Raw genomic sequence first — 24,774 nt, 5'->3', positions numbered from 1 at the left:
AATAGGAGCGTCCAGCTACAAGTGTGTGTGGATTAGGTGTGTGCGTGCATTATCTTTACAATTACTGGTGCTTTGTGTGGGTTGCGCAGACCTTGCGACAGGCGTATTCTATACAAATCGCCCAGCATGACCTATCTCCCGAAATCTGTGGGTATTACATTCATTCACAAGCATAACGTCGTAGTTACTTTATACACTTTTCACAAAGATGTGTGCATATTTTACTAAACTCTATCTAAGTCTATTACCACTTACCACAAAATCAAAAGATTTGAGAAGCAAATGTATGGAAAATGATGAATATGAAAAGAATGATTTATTTCTTTACAAAAAATTAAGGTGTACATGTAGGTACCTAGGAATAAATCATAAAATATGTCTTTTTGGGCTAGCTTGGATATATTTTGTCCCTACTCGAATCTGATAAAGGTAATTCAATATTTCTTTTATTACAGTTAAATGAACAAGACGTTATGCCATTCTTGTAAATTATTACTTTTATATTATTTCGATGGTCAATGGATAAAAAAATAACTGTAACGTTGACCACTATCAGAAAACTGGCACTAAAACCTCGTTTGTATCGTTAACTGTAGTTCGAAATACCTTGCAAGACCGATTTTGACACAAAATGGGCTTTCCTGTAAAATTACTAAAATGAAAATTTCAGTGTTATATGCCTTTCAGGTACGGAGTTATTGTCTTAAACGTCGATTTATAATAAATTTTAATTTAAAATTGTATTATTTCATCAAAAACCCACCAGAAAACCAAACCAAAAAAAATTGTTCAATTCCGGAACTAGTTCCGGAATTCCGGAATTGAAGTCCAATCTCGAAAACCAGTTCCGGAATTGAAAATCGTCCGATATTGCAAGCCCTAATACCTATAGAGCTTTTAAGATAAAATTAAGAACGGACATTATAACATTACCTACATGCATTATGAGATAACTATTTAAAAAAAGATAATTATGTTTTGTGTTATTTTACAGTTAACTTTTCTCACACGCAAAGAACTAAAAAAACTACAGTAGCTAAATTAAAGTCATCAAGAGTAATTGACCTTACTATTATATTGCTGGAACCACAATCTTACTGGATACCTTTTAAAAATGTTCATATTTAAGCTTTGAATTGTTTTTTATGATTCTTGTAGCAATGTGCCCTCATACTTTTTATATCATGCTGAAAATGTTGTTGTTCTTGTAGTCCTACGTCACCACAGAGATGCAAAGGGCCTTCTCAAGCTCGCGCCATACCTTCCTATCTTCAGCTACCCTCGTGGCCTCGCTCCAGCTCGATCCGGTCGCTCGTAGTTCATCCTCAACGGACCGCTTCCATGAGTTTACAGGGCGCCCGGAGAAGACAAGGCTCCTTCCAGCGGCAGGCGATTTCCAGCCGAAAGAAATGGTTGCGTTATTTCGTTAGAGGGAACTCTTGGATTTGTGTGCTACCATGTTAACGAAAAGTTTTGTCGTATGGCCCTTTGTCACTCTCCACTATTCCACATTTTGCATCCAAGCGAACAATTGCACAGATTTCACTAACAGATTCAAAAACGGAAAGTTTGACGCGTTACTTGAGCACATTATTTTACTTCCAAACGGCCTAGTAATGCAAAAAAAGTACGTATTAAATTATTTTTTTATTGGAAATCAGACCGGATTGCAATCCCCTGTTGAGCTACGTTCAAATGTTAGCGTAAATGTTTTTTTTTTGCACTATTCTAACATATTAAATTACATTACCGGATCCGGTACCGGATCCGGCGAATTTCACCGGATCCGGTAGCATGAAAAAAGCACCGGATCTAGCCGGATTACCGGATCCGCCGGACCGGATTGCAATCCCTACATACATATTATGTGCCTGTCGTGATTGTTTCACCGGATGGTCTGATCGGAAGATTAGACCATTTCGTTGGATCTCCTTCTTGTTTATGTCTTATTATTTGTAACGTTTATTTTGTGTGTGTGTTAACGAATAAATTAATTATATTCTATTCTATTCTATTATAAAAGTTATAAGAAATGATATTTGTGTCGCTTAACTTCAAACCTGGGTAAATCCATTCTGCTTTAAGGTTGAATATATAAAAAATATAATATGATCTGAAAGATAATCAACCTTATAGCTGAATGGATTTACCCAGTTTTGAAGTTAAGCGACACATTTTATGTCATCAATTGTCATAAAACATTTTGAGGACTGCCATTGAACTTGGCACCCGTTTAGATCTCACTGCTTTTGTCGTTGACGCCAACAACCAAGGCATATATAATATTGAACTTGGCTCATATTTCCCTTTTTTGGTTTTGATGGGATTTTAACGTTACAACTGATCTTCAGTGAAACTATAGACCTGTCTTAAGTTCCTCTCACTTAGGTCACTGACCTCTTCCAGTAAATTGCGGTAGTGTGCGAAAAGTATGTTGGTAAGTGTGACGTGCGTTAGTGTGTGTAAATGGGGTAATTTGACAGATACTGAATTTTTACCCATCGTGACGGGCTCTTAAGACGCCTAGGAATACATTATTTGATACCATTAACGAGGGGTCACCAATTAGTTTCTTCAGGGGCCTTATTATAAGAGTATGACGCCCATATCGGTCCGGTCCAGGCGGCAGTACAATGAAACGCGGTCCATATTAGGTAGATCGGCGGTCCAAATGCGAACCGCGGTCCCCTTGTGGTTTGTGACCCCTTGCCATAAACGTTACGGGAAATTTAATTTTTGATCAGAGTACTTAAGTACCTACTTAAACCATACACCCCACAACAAACCAACCCAACTGCCAACAAACCACAATGTGGTTTTGCAGAAGATATGTAATAGGTTTAATTTACGTTCTGAATAAACGTTTTTTTTTTATACGATGAATGTAAGTTTTTGTGACGATTACGCTATCGAGTTACCTATTCTTAATTGACAACATTTCATATTTTTGAGTACTACTTTTTATTGTTCGGTTTGAAAGAACTCAATACTAAAAGATACACGTATTTTTTTATTTTTCCAAAAACTGCTATTTTAATGAGAAATTCCCTTCTTATTACTACTTCGAGCAGAAAGAGCGTAAGTTACAAACGTCAAGACGCAGCTTCGTGACGTCACATGTGTTGTTTCATACACCTAAGAAAACGACAAAATCATTTCTAAAAAAAATTTTTACAGTCAGCTCAAACAGTCCGGTATGTCTGACTGTCAAGTGTCACTGAAATAGTGAATAGTGAATGACTAGGAATCATAGACTAAGCCATGAAATTTTTATTATCTTTGCTACGAACTGTGATAAGTGTCACTGTCAAACTCAAGTGACATCCCAACTGGAAGATTTTTTTGGTATAGTGGCAGCTCTAAATCAGCTATTTGACGTCACTTCCCCTTTAAACTGTTTTTAAGATTTTTTATACTAAAAATACGGAAAAAAAATTGAAAAAATTATTTATGTGATCTACAAGCGTTATAATATCTCGAAATGGTTTTCGATTTAGGGACATTGAAAATTTTGAAACGTTGTCAATTCTCAAACACTCATGGTAGTGGCTACGGAGAACGCATAGATCGGTATCCTGGCTACAGTTACATTGCAATACATATGCAGATATTCGGCACTAGAATGTGTTACACAATTGGGCCACCTGCTCCCCGAGATGCCCGCAAAGCCGATTGCATTTGCCTAAGCCTGCTGCAGTATGGCTTAGTGTGGCCAGACCGGGTTATTTCAGTTCTTTTTATATATAATGCAGCTTTATACGCAAACGAGTACCAAAGACGTTGGATGTGCTGTTGCAAAAATAAATGAAGACCTTAACCGTATCGCGGTATGGTCCCGTGATTTCGGGATTGCTGTTAATCCGGACAAATGTCAAGCCATTGTTTTGGGAAGCCCCCGTTTGATTTCAACAACTGATTTGTTACTGGTCACACCCATTGTTTACGAGAACACCGTGATTCCCTTGTCATCGCAAGTTAAGGACCTTGGCTTAATCTTGGACAATGGTTTGACATGGGAGCCACATGTGGCTGACGTCAGTCGCAAGGTGACTAATACATTACGGGCGCTTTACAGACATAAAAACTTTTTGCCGGCTAGTACGAAAACCTTACTTGTTCAGTCCTTAATACTTCCTATTATTGACTACGCTGATGTGTGTTGCACTAACATTACACAAGCCTCACTGTCTAAACTTGATCGTCTTCTTAACAACTGCATCAGATTCGTGTTTAACCTCCGCAAATATGACCACGTCTCTCCCTTTCGCCAAAAACTTCAATGGCTCCCAATTCGTGAACGCAGGTCATTGCGAATCTTATGTACCCTGTATTCAATTTTATTTGATCCAGCAGCACCCACTTATCTCAGTTCCAAATTTGAGTTTATAAGAGCCCGCCCCGGTTGTGTACTTCGTGACTCTCGTACTCTCAAGCTAGCTATACTCCCACATCGGACTGGCTTCTTGTCAGACTCATTTACCTGTCAAGCGATTCGTCTGTGGAATGCTCTCCCTTTGCCTATCAGACAATCTCAGAGCAAACTTACGTTTAAAACCAAGTTGCGTAAGCATCTATTTGAAAACATTCGTGACTAAGTATTTGTATTATGTCTCACACTAGGTACGAAATTATTATATATATGTATGTATAATATATATTTATGTATAATATATATTTGTGTTTAATATATATTTTATTTTATTCGGAATATGTATTTATTATATGTATATAAGTAGGTTTATTGCGATAAGTATGAATACTGACTTGTGTTTTCTTATTTAATTTTTAAAATCCTGCACCAAACTAAGCTTTCTGTTTAGCCCAATGGTTGACTGGTAGAGAATGCCTCAAGGCGTTAAGTCCGCCATTTGTACTCTTTTTTTGTAAATTTGTGCAATAAAGTTTAAATAAATAAATATAAAGCGGGTTCATTTTTCGGTGGGACACTGCTATCTATGTATGTTTCACAAGAACGGATAGCATTTGCAACACTACAGCTACACTGAGGTTATATATATTAAACGTCTGCCGCTCAGTTTCTACTGCAAAGTTTTTTATTGTTAGTATATATCTAAGATCGTCCCATTAGTGTTTAGTCAATTCGTCTCATTCTGCTTTCGTCACTATTTGTCATCTATCGAGATATTGTGCTAAGTAGAACATATACAATTTTAACATGCACATCTGTAGGCCTAGCACATGATGGCCGCGGGAGTATGTCGCCGCGAGATAGATCACACGTCTTCTTCTAACTGTATTAATGACATAAGGACGGGTAGTCTATCTCGCGGCGACATACTCTCGCGGCAATCATGTGCTAGGCCTACTGCTAACGATAGGTACTACAATTTTATCTCAATTGCGTACCTACTTCAATTGATTCAGAGCAATGGACGTAAATAGTGGTTCGATTTTAAAGTAAGTACCTACTGCTTTTGGTATAAAAGTACTAAATACTAACGTGTTCACAATAATTATTTGTTTTACAAGGGGGCAAAGATGTTATTTAACCGCATGTGCCAATATTGATACCCGAGCAAGCGAAAAATTCCAATATTGAACCGCGAGCGTAGCGAGCAAGGCACGAAGGTTAAACAAACTTTGCCGCCGAGTGAAACACATAATCTTTCACCACACCCATTCGAACAAAATACTGACTATAAACATCAAACAAAATCGAATCTATCAATTTATTCAATATTTATGATTCAAAATCATCATTTATAGGTAACTAGCTTTTGCCCGCGGCTTCGCTCGCGTTAGAAAGAGACAAAAAGTAGCCTATGTTACTTTCCATCCCTTCAATTATATCCACTTAAAAAATCACGTCAATCCGTCGCTCCGTTTTGTCGTGAAAGACGGACAAACAAACAGACACACACACTTTCCCATTTATAATATTAGTATGGATTTCTACAAGCCAGCTCAAGATATCAAGTTAAAATTTGTATGAAAATGCTTTGAACTCTTGTGGATAAAACGCAATTTTGCTATCTGTTTTCGAATAGCAAAGTAAGCCTTTACCAGTTGGTGTGGTGAAAAGTACCTTACATGATTTTTGGATGACGAATTTTATACATTCACTTATATCAGAGCCTGCGAATATTGTTGTGCTAACTCTACAGCAACGCCTGGATTAAATTAGGTACTTACACACTTGCTTACGCTCTGCCGTTGCGACAAAACAACATCTGGACACATAAAACAACAATAGTAGGTAATAAAACAGATTGCAACAAGGTGTGTGCGCCGTAACTACCTAATGGCAAACAAGCATAACGTGATAAGAAGCCACCGTTGCCTATTTATAAAAACGTGTAACTCCTGACTTTACTTCCAGACATAAGTACTATAAGGGTTTTTAAATAAATTGTGATGTTCTTATGCAAAAGGTTCCACATTATCGCTTGCCATAAGGACGCTCCGACAGACACGAGAAAATATCGATGTCATATTAATCATCAATCCCAATGAGGAGGCACACTGACATTTTATCCCGCCAGGCGGCGCCTATGCAAGTGCCTAGGCATGTCACAGCCATGCATAAGCAGTGATCGGGGATTTGGATGCCACACTGCGGGATGTCAAGTAGAAACAGTGATATGGATACGCTGTCTGGCCCGTGACTTTTTTTTTTCATGTCATATTAGACAAATGATCAAACAGATCGCCTGATAGTAAGTAACTACCGTCGCTCATGAGAAAATAAACGCTATTCCCGTGTATTCCTACATTTTATTTATATAAACGATATTGAATAAGCAAGTGTTAGTTATGATATAAGTAAATAGGAATAATTATATATAAAATAATACAGAAATGTGTATAATTTATTAATTAGGTGTAATATAAAAAAAAAACTTTCTTTGTCGCTAAAATAATATCTGATCTGTTTACATGTATGGCTATTTCAGTATTTTCTTAAGTAACTTCTGCATTTCCTTACGGAAACTACCATGTGAAGTAGGCTTGATGATGGACTTGGTATGTAATATGTTTCCGTTTAGTACTTTTTGGATGACAGTAAAATGATTTTTTATATAAATCACATATTTTATGTAAATGAGGCCTATTCTAAACTAATTAAGAAAAATTAATTCAGAAATAATAACATTGAACATTGATGATTTGATGAATTTAAAACATTGATTCGTAAAGCAATATATTCATAATCAATATGTAATCGTAATAATATTATGATAAAAAACTGCCCTTTATCTGACCACATAAAACCTGGAATCCCGCGTCATATCCATACTTCCATACTAGCAGATTGAGGTCATTCACCCCGTGTGGCATCCAAATACCCGATCACTGTTCCTATGCGGTGGAGAGAAAAACATATCATGTTCTCGCTCTCATGTATGAAATTCTTCATCTGTGCAATGGACTAATAGGGTGGCGCCATCTGTCATAACCTTTGAGTGTGCCTCCTCATTAGGCTCAGATGGAAGTTCAGATGGCAGTCGCTTTCGTAAAACTAGTGCTTTTGCCAAATCTTAGTATTAGTTGTTAAAACGGACCCCAGGTTCTCATGAGTCGTGGCGAATGCGGGGATAACGCAAGGAAGATGATGAGTAAGTGACAAAGTACCTCGAAAAAAATGATTAGCTTGAGAACATCAACATTGTTCCAATATAAAGTGATGAAATTTTAATTGTTCACGTGAGAAAGCCCTTCAGGTGTTATATAAATTGCCGCAGAGTCACGTGTACGCCCCGTTTGTCTCTCGGGGGCTTTAAATTGGTACGCGATACTGAAACAGAGCATACATGGTGCATGCACGCTGCGTCTAGTACAGGTAAGGCTAGGTCTTATCCTTGGCTAGAATTATTATTATTGCTGAAATTATTATGTACTTACTTAAAATATTCCTTGTCTACTTCGTTTTAATTGTTCAATTTTTACACCTTATATACTTATTTCATAACTTCGAAGGCATAAAGTATTATATCATTAGCTCACTAGATCCATATTATGCATTCTCTAAGATTCTCGAATGACAAAGACCGCTGCAGAGATTTCGTTTCAAGAAATAGTTATGCAATTAAAAAATCCAGCGTTGCGACCTCTTTACAAAAGCGTAACTGTCTACTTTAATACCTAAATAAATAGGCTATGGCCATTTAGGCTACGATAAAAAACAATTCTCAATTGTGAGTTTTCTTCAACTCCCCATTGTTTTCATAAACTTAAGGTATTCTATCATTTGTGTTTTGTACAAAAACGCTAGTCGCTCCGCCTGCTCTCGACTCCACCCCAACTACACAATGTCAAGTCATTAGCCAAAACAAGGATTACGGCTAAACCGCTGCGTTCAGAATTAGTTCGGCCTAGGATTTATAGCCGCTAGCCGACATGCCACCACGCACGGTAGTCAGTAGTTAGGTACGTAATACATAATATATGTATAATAAAATATAACGCATTATGTAAGTAGGTAACGCACTTTTACAAAGTAAAAGAGAAAAAGGCGTATATCGTGATAGTATAACCGAAATAAGAACAAGAATAGAAGACATATCCAGATATGATATGAGCAGGCCTCGGATTATTTTTCGCATGGTAAGATGAAAGAAAACTATGGAGTCGATATTAAAACTAAACTTTAATTCATATTCATACTCATACTCACTAATTTTCTTAGTACCGTAATACTTTTGTCGATCGACAGATCGAAAATGTTAATCGAAAATTAATCTTACTGAATGTAATTAAATATTATTTATGTGGTGTGATTTGGGAAGCCTTTTGCTTGGTAAAGGGTTACATTTACCCTATAACTATATCAAATTAGTTACTATTTTGTTTGGTTCAGACTACTTTGTTGCGGTAAACGTAGCATTACGTTAGCGTTAATCACACCACATAAATAATTTTAATTACATTCAGTAAGATTAATTTTCGATTAACATTTTCGATCTGTCAACCTGCACAAGGGACAAAAGTATTACGGGACTAAGAAAATTAGTGAGTATGAGTATGAATATGAATTAAAGTTTAGTTTTAATATCGACTCCATAGTTTTCTTTCATCTTACCATGCGAAAAATAATCCGAGCCCTGGATATGAGGTCTGATATTTTGAAAAAAAAAAATATCGATCTTGTTCTGCCGTTGATAAATGCACCTGGTAATGGACAGCATCCGGACAAAGATTAAGAAAACACATGCAACGAAAAGGAAAATGGTCCCCTGATCGACTGTCCTAAATAGTCAATTTACCCTTTGGCTGCCAAAGTTATGAATTTCGTTTGATTTTTTAAATTCCTTTGCAGATTCGATATCTTGTACTTTGTACTTTTAAATCTGTCATGCCGAAGAAATCCTAAAATCCTCTCTTCAGTTTCCCTCTTTAAAGTTGAAGTGCTTTACACTTCGACTTAGCCGTATTATAAAACACAGTTGCGAGAAGATTCGTCGTATAAAATCCATGTATTTACAATGGAGGATCTCGCTAACCGAACCCTATCGCTCCGTCATTTTGGGAAACTTGAAACTAGTAAGTATATATAAGGACAATACACGTTCAATTCTTCTGTTTAGGAATAGGCTAAGTAGAAAAGCAGAATTTATAATCATAACATTAAAAAAATATATAGGTAAAAAAAAAATACACGCAGGATTAGTACAGAACCAAATCTAGCATGTTGTTATGTAGCAAATGGGCAACTGATATGACATGAATACAATAAATGCATACACGTTGTACCAAGGCAACCGAAAATTTGGTTTAGCCGCACCGCCGCACCAAATAGTTATGTGTGGTTAACTGTTTGGTTATTCAGTAGGGCAAACACGTAATGGGTGCTATAGCATATCACCCGCTAAATATACTTAATACCCGTCCTACTCTAATAACAGCGTTAGAAAGGGATGGGTACGTGGGTAGTCTATCTCGCGTGCGAGATACTCTCATCATGTGCTTGCCCTGCAGATCTAATTTTATATTTTTTTCAAGCCATGTAAAGTGATCTGTTAGTTTGACTGTCCTTTCCTGTGTCCTGTGTCCCTTTAAAATAAATAGATATTTATAGTATTAATTATAAGTAAACGTGCAATAATAGTAGTTAAAGCTAAGGGAGTTTTAGGGCTTTATGTACTCATAAGATATTGTGTAGGTATATTCCTCAATTCTGTAATAAGATCACTTAGTACAAATTCAATCTAATGTGTCATAGAAAATTCCATCAGTCAAGGGTAGATTACGGAGGCTATATTATACCCGTATAAGCGAAAAAGCTGGTCCAGCGTCTAGCCACATTAATGGCTGCCGGTTGATAGATTAAGCCGTAAATAATTCTTCGTATTATTAATGCACAAATTATTTTTTGACTAGAAATGTAGTGTGATCATTACACCTATGAGAAAAGAAAATGTTATGAAATATGATATGTATAATCCTAAGTGCGTTTTCACATTATCCGATCTGATATCGGATGTCGGATCGGATAATGTGGAAACGGACTAAGATCCAACAACAAAAACATGGAATTTTGTTGTAATTATTTCTGTAATAGAACAAATTTCCATGTTTTTGTTGTGAACAAAAGAAGAACAAAAATGTAAGTGCCTCCTAAAAACGATTATCGCAACCATATTTGACCCACGTTTGACAGATACAAAATTCGAGGTTTGAACTAATTATTTCTGTAATAGTTCAAACCTCGAATTTTGTATATCTGTCAAACGTGGGTCAAATATGGTTGCGGTAATCGTTTTTAGGAGGCACTTACATTTTTGTTCTTCAGCATAAAGTTCCGTCAAGCCAGACAAACGGTTTCCAGCATGCAAGCACCCAAACTGCACATAATGCACTTGCACACATCCCCGTCGGTACAAACGCGATCGAGGTTTCAATTTAATTACGGGAGCGCCATTAGGGCTCAATGGCGACCAGAGCCTCTACCATGAATGAGTGTTTGATGTTTTAGAAGTTTTAGAACGTGTTACTTGATATCGCAAAATCTAAAAAAAGTGTGTAAATAACACGCTTTTATTAGGGCTACGTAGCCCTCACTAACTACATATGTAATGGAATCTAAGGTAGTTACGTAATGAGAAATGGCAGCTGTATGTAGTTCTGCTGACAATATAAAAATTATTTATTTATTAAGTATTTATTTATTTAATCAAAAAAAATAACACAGCATTACACTTTACAGTTACACTAAGGCACTGTGAAACTACAAAATACAAAAAAGACACAAACGATAAATAATACAAAAAATGATACGAATTAAACATTAGATTTGGGCGATGACGTAACAGCGTTGGCTCCGTTGCGTCGTCTGGCTCGGCAATAAATACATAATATGGCACTGTCGAACTGATCTGATGATGGAGCTGTAAGATATGAGCTGCAACTTCATATGAATTTGAAAATCTGAATAACAATGAAATAATCAGTGTCGGATCGTTTTTTTTTTTGGCTAATTGTTACCAATTTTAAATATCACACCTTTTTTGCGTCATGATGTAAAAGGCCGTGTTTGAAAGTTTTTGATGGGCTCTAGCGTCTTTAAAAATCAATAATATCAAAAAAATCAAAACGGTCCGACACACATAAAAATAATAAAAATCTGTGTTGGGAAGGAACAGGGAGGAAATAGTCGAGAGCAAGGACCATTTAATAGTAGACTGATATAGCCCATACAAAAAAGCGTACCCCTGAAAAAAAGCTTAATTTTTGCTTTAAAACTAGATGGCGTTGTTTCGTAACCCGGGAGTGGAAAAAAACATATTTTCACCCATATTTTTACTTGTTTTTATATTATACTATGAATAACTATCAAAAAACTTTATTTTAATATCAAAATATTGGCTCAAAACACAATTTTTACAAATTATATTTTTTGGTCGGTTGTGATCGCTTCGCTGGCTAAGTTTGTTCGCATGTTGTCTAATTATTGCCAAATAAAATGACTAGATGACGTTGGTGGACTAGGAAAATGTCACATCCGTTTCATTGTTCATTAATATAATATACTTAGTGATAATAAACCTATATGTTGAGCTCAAATACGTTCAACAAAACGCAATCATTGTGCCAACAGATGTGACATCCATGTCACATCACAAATGTCATTGTATGATTTATTGAATATTCATAATATGGATATTAAATATTTTAGAATCGCAGTAGCAATGCGAGTAGAGATACAGAATTAATAACTGTATAAATTAATAATTGTATGACCAATGACCTCATACATAAATTTACCAGTTTAGGTGACAGAAGGCGAATCCAATTTGAAAACATTAAATGTGCTAAGAAAAAGAATCTTTCCGATTTTCAACGGGACACGGCTGAAGGGGCGAGCTGGTTTCGACTGCGCCCATGCATCTCAATTGTCCAGAAAGTTCATTCGAAGATCATTTTGCTTATAATAATCTTAGTAATCACAGTGAACGGTTTGACAGTATTTCAGCTAACATGTAGAGAGACTTGCTAGCTTCGTCGGTCAGGCTTCGTCTTGGACAGAACGCGGATAGTTCAGCGTTTCTTGTATGTCACTCCGAGCACCCTAACCATCGGCAGCGTAGGCCATGCACTGGCCGACTAGGTGTGGCACTTTGGATTACGTTTTTATAATAAATTAATGATAGATTGTATTGTTTTGGTAATATATTTTCTACTCTTATACTACTCGTTTGGTACTCGTATAAACCTAAACTGAGATAATAAATGAATAAAAAGAAATAATTAGTGAAACTCTGACATAATTAATGAGACTATGCGTTTTCACATTATCCGATCCGATATCGGATGTAGGACTGATACCCCATACATTACAGGCGCTATCTTGGATTTTTTCCATTTAAATCCTTCCGACATCCGATATCGGATCGGATAATGTGAAAACGGACTAAGACAATAGATACTTGGTTAGTGTTATATATGCCTATGTATATCCCACCAAAAACATTCTGTAAAAAATAGCCGTCTCGATGGAACTGCTTGTTTATCTCTAAAAAGTAATGAAATCTACATAAAGTTCCTTACTGCGATTTCTTTATTATTATAGTTAACTAGCCTTTGCCCGCGGCTTCGCTCGCGTTAAATTCGAAAATCTCTCCACAAACTTCCATCCTCCATTCTAAGGAAGTGGGGGGATATAAAAAGAGACAAAAAGTAGCTTATGTCACTTTCCATCCCTTCAACTATCTCCACTTAAAAAATTACGTCAATACGTCGCTCCGTTTTGCCGTGAAAGATGGACAAACAAACAGACACACACACTTTCCCATTTATAATATTACTTAGTATGGATGTTGTGTGACTTGGCCGCTGGCGACAGATTGGTGCAATGGTGTCATGGAGCACCTGGTTATAAACTTCTTTATACCCTTGTGTATAAACAAGTTTATAAGTTTCATATTCGATGGTCCGAGCTAAGGTTCGTAAAGCCATGAAGCCAAGCTGATAATTATTGACGCTAAACGCCGATCGAAACGCAGTCTGAAGTGGGTGATAGACGTACGATACGAGCAAGTATGCGTACTTATGGCTCGACGACCTTTTTCGATTGTGTGCCACCGTAAGTACGCGTAAAAACCGCCGCGCATAGTAGTCGACCATCCAACGCGTACTTGCTCGTACGCCTATCACCCACTTGACGTCGCGCCAACACTTTATGAAAAAAGCGGGTTTTCGACAACTACCACAGAATATATAATAGTACAAGTACAGAAGGCCCACTGCTTTGATGTTCACGACATGCCGCCTTTTTAAATACCTACAAAATTCTAACAAAGAAACGAGCTGCACGTGCGCGGCGCCCGGCGATAGGGTTGCCTACGGATTAAAACGATTTAATACTCAGATAAAATGTTATACTATTATATTCAAGTCTTGGGTACTTTCTAGGTATATATTATTATTATTATTAAATCATTTATTTCAGGCAACTTTAGTCCATAGATACACATATATATATGGTATTTATATATTTTTGTTTAAGTTCCAACATCACAAGCCTTATTGAATCTTTTCGGGGGACTTTATCAATAGTAGATCTGTGTAAACATGTCCTATGGTATTTATTTTATTCATGATATCTATTTAACTAAGCATTATTAGCCATTCCACACGCGGACATAGCATATGAACCTTAAAAAAAACTCGCGACGTAAAGTAACATTAGAAAGTGCGAACGTGCGTTCCGTGAGAACACGCGCCACCCCTGATTAGGCCGCGAACTCGCGGCCGCCGGCATGTACTTGTAGCGCGGCAATAGAATCGCGGAGTGAGCCGCTCCTGCAACTACCAATAAGATTTTAGACATTCAAAAATCTTCAATAATACTCAACTGTTTCGGTCGCACTCGTTCAAATATAGGGGAATATATTGGTGTGAGCGAGACGGTCAGGAGATTGATTGTCAACATGATATCTATCATAAACACCGTTCGAAATGGCCTCATTAAAATCTAAATTTTAAATATATTGAAAGTAATATTACTAACCATTGACGTCACGCTCAAAATGAAAGAGATAGAAAATTTTGTCAGTATGGTACTCTTTTGCATGATTGTCATAATTCAAAATAAGAACGATGGCTTGCGTTGTAAACAGGGACTGAAACATGACACGGGCCCCTAGCGTCATCTATATACTTTTCACTGTATCACTTGTAATGCCGTTGAACTACCGCGTGCGTATTTTAAAAAAAAAACAACATTTTTATTCAAATGACACTCTTAGTGACATCTAGCGACATAGATTTACGGCTGCCAACGGGGTACGGTATTTAGTATGGACTCTGCTGGTCCTTTATAATCGTCCTTGGTCGAGAGCGTTTGTATGGAAAATTTACCCCTCCTGTTGGCCTAGCCGAAGTGACAATCGTTGTCACTACGTGGCGATCGAAATAACATTCTGGCTCTCTTGCGCTACTACATAAAAGCGATAAGGATAGCTATCAACGATACGATTGTGACGTCGGCTAGGTACCTACCCAGGGTATCCAGGCAAGTCAGAGGCAAATGAGGCAAGTTCGTTCAAATGTGCTAACATTGTCGCTAACTCCTTTTGATTGTCCTTTGTCGCAATTGTTATCTATCCGTATTTGAATAGCTGGGTTGAAAGTACCAAGTACGAACGGTCTTTGTCCGGTTGCACTGTACTGCAAATTGAAACTGCATTTTAATGAGAGAATTACCGAAGTTTAGCATGCTAATGAACGTAGGTATATATGAGATGTTTTATGTGACTGCCTCACTAATTAATCTATAGGTATAGCTTATATAATATTACTAGCTTTTTCCCGCGGCTTAGCCCGCGTAATAATCTATTTTCCCATACAAACTTTGAACCCCCATTTCACCCCCTTAGGAGGTGAATTTTGAAAAATCCTTTCTTAGTGCTCCTCTAAACCTTTTAAGGAACCTATGTGCCAAATTTGGAATCTCTAGGACCAGCGGTTTCGGCTGTGCGTTGTGTCACTCAGTCAGTCAGTCAGTTTCTTCTTTTATATATTTAGAAGAAGATAGATGCTATCAGAGAGTACATCACGATGTACACGTAGGTACGTCGTAGTGTTTGTACACGTACAAACACCAAAAGAAATAAATAAACACACGATGTAGATACACGCTACAAATATTACTTACCATTAGAAAAAAATCCATGGAATTGAAGAGACCTGTAAACAAAGCAAAAGTAAATCAATGCGCATCCCATTAACAATGCGAAACATATCGAGGCCCTAGAATGTTTTTGAGTTATAAATTCATCGTATGAATACGAGTATGCATGTATGTGATGATAAAACATGCATTAAAGTTTTTCGAATTGCAACACTTTGCTTAATAATGAAGAAGACTTTTTATAATATCTTAGTCGCAAAAAAAAATTGTAACTATCTTCTAGCGTAAAATGTACATTTTTGTACAAAAAGCTTATTTATAAGCCGACGTAGGACTTCTACTGTCGCCAAGCCGATGACAGTAAGCCGATAGAATATCGGTAAAGATGTAGTGCGAAAAGATTTGCCTTCGTATTGTTACGGAAACGTACGAACATGTCATGCTATTTCAGTCAGTCTCAGTACAAGATGTACTAATATTGACTGAACTAGCATGACAAATACGAACGTTTCCGAAAATATACGAAGGAAACCCTTTTCGCACTACATCTGTACGTACCTAATACGAGTTTTTTTTGGATTTGGAAATTTTTATGTGGTTTCCACTCAGAATCGCGAGCTCTTTCAATTCTGTTAGGAGAAAAAAAGTGTCTCAAGGTTTTTTTCCCATTCCGTTACCATTTTTTCATACATTTTGTATGGCGGTAACGGAATGGAAGGTTCGAAAAAATGTATGGAAATCTTGGGACATTTTTTTTCTCCTATCAGGATCGAAAGAGCTCGCGATTCTGAGCTTTGAGTAATTATGTTAACTAGAGAGGGCACCTCAACTTGATTTTGTGTAACAACACTTAGAGCTGATCAGCACAAACGCGCTTAGTCTGTGCCGAACGGCTGTGGTAGATTGACGTATCGCAATGAAAAATATTTCGTCTAAATAATGCCGTCATGTGTAGTGAGGTACTGTACAAACTGCTCAGGAAAATCTAACAAAAGCCAAGGAGTGACTTTTCATACGTAGGTTTACTGCATTTTTGTTTAAACACGCTTTCTTTTAAAAAAATGTATCAATATAAACTCATGCCGAAGCGCCATGTTGCGGCGGCCATGTTTCGTTGAAACCAAAGAGTAAAAAATGCAACAAAAGCAGACGTGACAATATCGCAAGTTAGTTCAAGTTTCCTATCATACATTAAATTATATATATTTATCGACGCAAAAAAGGTTATTTAATTATTATTGTCAGAATTGCACAGTTTTCCGACATTTCGGTCTATAACAGATTCTCAATACGCGTGTCGAATTTCATGTGAGTATGTAAATGTAAGTGCAGTACCTAACCTGCCTGAATGAATTTGGGTAGGTAGACGGTCAAGCAAATTATGGGAGTATAAAAACGCGCGAAATTCAAATTTTCTATGGGACGATAAACCCGCGCCCATACATACATGGATGTAGATAAAGTTATGTGTGCGACTATACATAATTAGGCATTAAAACACTCATGTTATCTTATTAACACAACAAAAACAACACTCATGTTTATTAAAACATGAGTGTTGTTTTTGTACCTACCCTATTAGCCTACCATTATGCAAATGTCACATAAATAACTAATATCCAGTTGCGGCTACGTGTACACATGTACGCTCAGTCCGTATGCAGCTTTATATGTGGTCATTTAAAAAAAATGGGCCTCACCGAGTTGTTAAAAAAAAGTTACATCGCTGTCAGTTTTGCAACGATAATTAAGCATGGAATTTCAATAAAAACATCGTTTTTGTTTTAATTATGTAAATTATACTAAGCTATAATCTAAATTCAGAACGTGAAACAAGTTTAGTTTTAAATACAGATTTCAAGCTTCATTATCATTACAAAACTAACAGCGATTTATGTTTTTTGTTAACAACTCACGCTAATTGAGAGTCATAAATTAAAAAAATGCCCATGTAAACCCATGTCACTTCTATACTACGACTTCTAATCTATGCCCTCTATGCAGGGCTCATCATTGCGACCGAAAGGTCGTAAGCGCCGAGTAAAATCGTAGCGCTTGCAACGTTACGGAAGCAGGCCATTGGTTCACACCCCGCCCCCTCGCCCCGCCTTCAGCTTACAGGCTGTGACACGTTCGTTGTTTGCTATAGCTCCTCTATACGAAGTAATAATTACTCAATGATTCTGAGTGATTGATTCGCGTAAAAAATACCCATGTTACAAAAAAGTGGGGTGGACAACTTTGAAAAAAATGGTCCATTTAAGGAACGGCTTCAGTGAGCTTGAAGATGGTTTGTAGGTATATTATATGTATAATAAGCCTTTGACCGTGTACCTAGGTCAGCCCTGTGGATCGTCTTAGAGAAATGTGGGTGTCCTGTGAAATTTGTCAACTTGGTGCGCCAATTTCACGAAGGCATGAGTGCCCGCGTACGTCACGAAAGTACATACACAGAACACTTCCCGGTCACTAGTGGCGTTAAGCAGGGCTGTGTTATGGCCCCGACCCTATTTGCTATTTACTTTTCCGCCGTAATGAACGATGCTCTTCGAAAGTGTAACCATCAAATCATGGTGAATTCTAGAACGTACAAAAGTATATTGGATCTTGCGCGACTCAGAGCTAAGTGAAAAGTAACCTCCACTGTAATTACAGAAGTTCTCTATGCTGACGACGTTTGCCTTATGGCGGACAGCTTGGAGGACCTGCAAAGTTATCTAGACAATTTAGACGACTCGTGTCGTACGTTCGGCTTGGTGATCAGCGCGTCGAAAACCCAGATTCTTAAACAACCTGCACGGGGTAAATCTGCGAACGATGCTGTTGTTCACCTTAGAGGAAATGCTTTAGAGGAAGTAGGAACTTTTCGTTACCTTGGTAGTCTATTGCGGAGAGACAATCGTCTCGAGTCTGAGATATCCTCCAGGATAGCAAAAGCTGCAGCAGCCTTTGGCGGACTCAACCAACGAGTTTGGAAATCACACGATCTCAGGCTTCACACTAAACTCGCCGTTTACAAAGCAATAATTCTGCCTGTGTTGCTTTATGCTTCGGAGACCTGGTGTCTGTACAAGGGAGACATCAAACGTCTCGACACCTTCCACCTAAAGTGTCTCCGAGCAATTCTTCGGGTGAGATGGCAGGATCGTGTTCCAAACTCGGAGGTTCTGCGTCGTACTGGTATGACGGGTATGGAATGCCTACTCGTCAAAGGTCAACTGCGTTGGTGTGGACACCTTGTGCGCATGCCACCATCAAGATTGCCCAAAATTGTGTTTTACTCTGAACTAGCTTCGGGTAAACGCAAGGCTGGTGGGCAATATCTGAGGTACAAGGATGTCCTAAAGCGCCACCTGTCGGCCATCGGTATATCGTGTGAATCATGGGAGGAGCTTGCAACTCAGAGATCGGACTGGCGAACTGCGATCAACACTGGTCTCAACGACTTCGAAAGTGCACGCCTCGAAGATCTTGACGCTAAACGCCAGATCCGAAAATCTCGGATGACGCAAACCTACACCTATGACGCAAATGGTGAACTTTACTGCATGACTTGCGACCGGAAGTTTAAAACAAAACTCGGCTTCGCAAGTCACGTTCGAGCCCATGCACGTCAGAACTTATTAAATACCTGAATTGTCCAGGTGTCGCCGTCGACGGATACGTCTGGGAGGACATCATCATCATATGTATAATAACCGAGATGTTGTTGTAGTTATGTATTATTTGCCAGGAGTGGCATTGATGAGTAGTTTCATGCGCTATATATATATATATATATGTATATATATATATATATATAATCCTCAATGATTCATTTCGATTTAAGTTAGTAAAATTACTTGTATGCATACGGATACTCTCCATACTCTCTGTCTGCATGCATTTTGTGTCAAGTTTTGGATTTATGAAAAAAACATGAGAAAAGCGCCGCTACTGGAAAGTTGTCATAAAATGTATTAAAATTTAAGCGCTTACGTACATATTTTTTTTATAATAGAGAGACCACGTATAGTTGACATAGGGGTTGGTCATAATTCATAATAAACGAACAAAAATGTGTATCGACTTAGGTATAAAATTGATTACGTAAAGAAGAAGGCGTCGTGTGTTTTTATTCTTTACAGTCTTTACATATGCGTCGAAGACACTATTAGATCTACTTCTTCGTTTGTTTAGTTGTTCATTATGACTGTTTTATGAACCAACCTATCAGATAACTAAGTATATTTCCGAGAGAATAAGATGAAAGTTTTGAATGATTCACGGGTATTTTCATTAGACCTATATTGACCGGGATATAGACCGTGATTACCTTTTTGATTTTTGTCGATGCGACCAGTAGTAATAGTAACGCTGAAAGTGAACGTAGCCGACGCGCGCGAAGGTGGGTAGATCGCGCGCTGTCTACACAACTGTGTCCTTCATCAGTTTTCCGTGATCACGATGCATGCACCTGCGTCGAAATATCGGGAGCTCGACAAAAATCAAAAAGGTAATCACGGTCTATATCCCGGTCAATATAATCAGGGGCGGCTCACTCCGCGATCCCTTCACCGCGCTACAAGTACATGCCGGCGGCCGCGAGTTCGCGGCCCATTCACTGGCGACGACCTTGGCGCGGCGCAATAGAATTCAATGTCGTCTGCACGCGTGCGGTCCGTTTGTTAATGTAGGTAAGAATTTAGAATGGCGGCGTTTTGTGAACATCAAAGGAGTGAACCTTCTGTACTTGTACTATTATATATTCTGTGATATAATTCTAAAGAATAAGATGGTTCTTTCAATATGGCACTCGATATTATTACTCGCATGAGTTTGCCTTTATAATATTACATCATTATAGTAGCAAAATAATACCTCATACGTCTCTTAGGATTTCAAGTGCCTTATTATATAACTTGTGTATAACGAGGTTAGTTTGAGCGAAACTCAGGGATGATTAACAAAGTTTAAGACAAAATGTTCATAGTTCAAGTTCAGTTTCGTCACTATTAGGCTTAGCATACAAGTGACACGTGCATGGCTGTTCACTATTCGTATTCAAGTTAATAGGTCTTCCTTATATGTAATAGGTCTTCTTTATATCGACTCAGTCGTAGCGGTGCCAGCTTTTCTCTGATGGAGCCGTTTATCAGATCCTAGCTTTTGAACGCGGCTTCGCTCGCGTTAAATTACAAAATTGCGGAATCCTCCATACAAACTTCCACCCGCCAATTTTGGGAAGTGGGGGATTAGAACGAGACAAAAGTACGGGGGGGGGTACGTGGTCCATGTCCTGTGGTCTGCAGGGAGTGTCCGCCCAGGGACCGGTGAAGGTGAGATCGCGACCGCGGACGCGGATCTAGACAATGAATATACACTTACGCCGTGGCTTGCGTGGGCGACGGTCGCGCGATGGTCGCGCGACAGCGATGCGACGCATACGAAATCAAACCTTATAGATATGGAAGTATGAGACGCGACGGCGACGGTCGCGCGACCGTCGCCCACGCAAGACACGGCGTTAACCTTGCAAACTATCGGTCGTCGGTCGTGGACGTGGCCTTGAGCGCACGGACGTCCGATCGAAATTTAGCTCGCTGGATGTTTTGGTCAGCCGCAGCCACGTCCCGAAGACCGTGCACACTGATCGGTCGCGATCGCGGTCCTGCGACCGCGGACGTCCGCGTGGTATGTTTCTAGCTTAAGGGTCGGTTGCACAAACCATGCGTTACCGAATTTAGCGTTCGTTAATTTATTTTTAAAGGGAATTTCCATGGACTTCTGCTTTGTCACGTTGATGTTTCTCCTAACTGTGGTTAATTCAACTGGCGCTAACTGTGCCCAGTTCGAACTAGCTATGGACGTACGAATATTACCTATTCAGGAATCAGTATTATAAGTACCCAGTAAATTAGTGACTCTCATTTACCCCTTTTATTTTTTTCATTTTGTTTAATTTCTACAATGTACTTAAATGTTTACAATACACCTTTTTAGTGGACTTTGCTTTTCATATAAATATTTTATATTTTCAATTAAATATGTGTACACTACAAAACGCGAGAATGTAAAGTGTTATAAATAAGTGCGATGAAGCTTAGTAAAACGTACAAATGATAGCCATACTCCCATTTTATTAATGTATGACGTTGTAAAACTAAAATTTAGTATAAAAGGAAAAAGAGGAATAGTGAATTGCCAGTATGTGAGTGACTTAAGATGAAGAAGAAAGTAGATTGGAGCACCCACGCAAAACGGACTTTTCATACAAACGTACACCTTTATTTCCTCACTGGATATTAATATAATTGAAATATTTGTAACACATTTTGTTTCATATTAGCCATTACGTTAGATTTTGTTCAAAATTGCCAATTATAGTTAGTAAGAATTACGAGCAGATCAAAAAGAGTCGTAATACATTTTTTTTCGCTTCTGAATATCGCAACAATCCAAACAAAATCTAATAAAGTTAAGCATTTTTGACATGCCTATGGATGATATACAAATAAATATAAACATACTAGCTTTTGCCCACGGCTTTGCTCGCGTTAGAAAGAGACAAAAAGTAGCCTATGTCACTCTCTATCCCTTTAACTATCTTCACTTAAAAAGTGACGTTAATTCGTCGCTCCGTTTTCCCGTGAAAGACGGACAAACAAACAGACACACACACTTTCCCATTTATAATATTAGTATGGATGCAAGTATACCGGTCTATGCAAGTATAATTTTAATATCTTTCTTGCCGCATTATTATATCCTATTTCCCAATAATAAAATATTATCCCTACTATCCAAATCCAGAGTGTAAAACAAAGAGCACGTTTCTATAGAGAAGCGGCCGTCCCCTTTCCCCTTTAGAAACTTGCCGTTTGCACCGCGGTAATAGGATTGGAGGCAAATATTGGCTGGTCGCGACCGCGATAGGGCCTGGGATTATATTATTCAAGTGCTCTCATAAATACCTACTTTTGAAGTTAAATTTCTAATGCGATTTCCAACTGATAGCGTTAAACATTTAACGCTCAGTGTTGCACACTCGAATTTTGAAAAAAATGTTTTAGCAATGTTAGGAATATGAGAAAAATATGCCAATTTTTGAAGTGATACTCTTGAACTTGTGAAAATATTTAAAACAATAAAAATATGGAAGTAACTAAGTGCAAAACCGTGACAGTCACTCCACGCAATATTTTTACACAAATAAACCTGGCCCTACACTAAGCAAAGCTTGTACTATGGTTGTTAGGCGATGATATGCATACATAAATATTAATCCATACATACATAGAAAACACCCAACACATAATCCTTAGTTTGTATTCAGAAACAGTTTATTAAGTATTTATATAACGCACAAAAGTATATGGCTACCACAAATGAAATTACCAAGAAAAAACCGAGAAAACTAAACAAAAAACCTCTTTCGTGATTCAAAAGGGAAACAAATAAAATCTTTTCATCTGCAGTCTCATCCGTTCTCATATTCTTTTATTCCATTTCGCATTCTCATTATAATATTAAAATTACCACTACATATATGTGCATTCAATAAGAATCAACCTACCCTCTCAAAAAATAAAACTCATTTTTGTTTAGAATAATAATTTTGTAACCAACCCTCACCTATATTAAAGGGCAGAGAAACATGCACCATAAATGTGTTTGTTAAGGTTCGAAATTCGCTTTTTAAAGTGAATTAGTCGCGAATTTTGTAACGAATATGTACGTGCATTTTCATAAGGCATTATAACTTTTATATCATAACAAACAAGACTTAGATTCTTACTTTCTGGTTTTCGCAGAGATGTCTTCCCTTGCACTCAAAGTGGATGAATGGCGTACGTTGTAGAGACGGAGAGCATCTGAAAACAAACACAATGTTAATGGCGTAATGCGCAGGTAACCTTTATTCTCGTATGTTGTATTTTCTCATATTAAGTAGTAAACTTGTTAAAGGTTTTGCTATAAAAGTAAGTAAAATCTGGTTTGCTCATCTTTGTGTGTTCTTGCAGTTTGCTTGAGCATTAACCCTTTATTGGGCATCAGAATTTCAAAATTCTGACAATTTTGAAACCTGTCAAAGACAGATAAAGTTCAAAGTATGTTGGGAAATGTACTCCTAGCCCAATTAAGGGTTAACTACACACTCGACAGGTATTAGACACTTAAAAGTTTGTGAGAATCATTAAAACCGATATACCTAATCATACTTTTAATGTGACTAATATTTTGTGAGCGGCTATTTGAAGAAGACTGAAATTTGGACCCTGTGCCCAAAAAATAATTATTACACATTAGCTACACGTAAGTAGGCCTTAAAATACGCTGTTGCATGAACAAGATATTTCCTTTGTCGGGACTGGTCTTTAGTACCCGTGAGCGGATTTAAGTAGGTAGGTAAGCCTCCAAGATTTTTGACGAGTATTCATGGAGTAGAATTCCAAACTTTTCTTGATATAAATGTATAACAATAACAATCATAAATATAAATATATATGTATATATATTTATGATTGAACTATTAAATAACATAAACAAATAAATTTTATAGGACAGTCAAACATAGATTGACTGAGTCCCACTTCTTAAATAATCTTATCTTTAAAATTTATTCTGTCAGAGGAAATCTTTTGTTCAGTAAACGCCGTACAAAACTGTCTAGGTTTGTGCATTCGGTACTCTAGATTTCCGAATATGTAATATGATTGATAAAATCGTCGCAATTTTCAGACACGGTACCTAAATAAAGTAGTATGTAAGGGTAAACTACGACTTAATTCAAAATATTATCCTTTTGAGAGCAACACATTACTTATTGACACCTAATAAAATACAAAAGGCTTTGTCATCCTAAAAATCACATCATTATAAAACAAACAAGCTTATAAGGGTATAAAACATCCCGGCACCCTTTAAAAACACTTGCATATTTAAACAAAGCCTGGGGGAGCTACTTAAGGGTTCTGTGTTGTTATTATACTTCATACAAACTTGGACGGGCCGGCGAATTTTGACCCCTATAATTTGTTATAGACATCCCATGATACGCCTCTCTTATAGTACCTACCTACTTAATCCTCTTTAAATTCTATTTTGGTCATAACTAGATAGTGCCAATATAATATATGTCTGAGGGAGTGACTTCGCTTCGGCTAGTCTGTGGTTATGAGGAAGCTCATTAAAATTTATATCTA

The 24,774-nt window shown here is 37.5% G+C and overlaps 1 protein-coding gene across 1 annotated transcript in view; it reads right to left on the bottom strand.

Moving 5' to 3' along the window:
• LOC125238675 (Down syndrome cell adhesion molecule-like protein Dscam2) overlaps positions 1 to 24,774 on the bottom strand; it is a 213,030-nt gene that overhangs the window by 122,911 nt on the left and 65,345 nt on the right. Inside the window, exons 3-4 of the mRNA XM_048146068.1 lie at positions 23,367 to 23,442; positions 15,614 to 15,645 (exon numbers count right to left, since the gene is read on the bottom strand). Of these exons, the coding sequence (XP_048002025.1) occupies positions 15,614 to 15,645; positions 23,367 to 23,442 (108 nt within the window). The remainder of the gene's footprint in view (positions 1 to 15,613; positions 15,646 to 23,366; positions 23,443 to 24,774) is intronic.

Source organism: Leguminivora glycinivorella, chromosome 2 (genome assembly GCF_023078275.1).
Source record: "Leguminivora glycinivorella isolate SPB_JAAS2020 chromosome 2, LegGlyc_1.1, whole genome shotgun sequence".
Classification (NCBI taxonomy): domain Eukaryota; kingdom Metazoa; phylum Arthropoda; class Insecta; order Lepidoptera; family Tortricidae; genus Leguminivora; species Leguminivora glycinivorella.
This window is presented reverse-complemented; position numbering and strand designations above follow the sequence as displayed.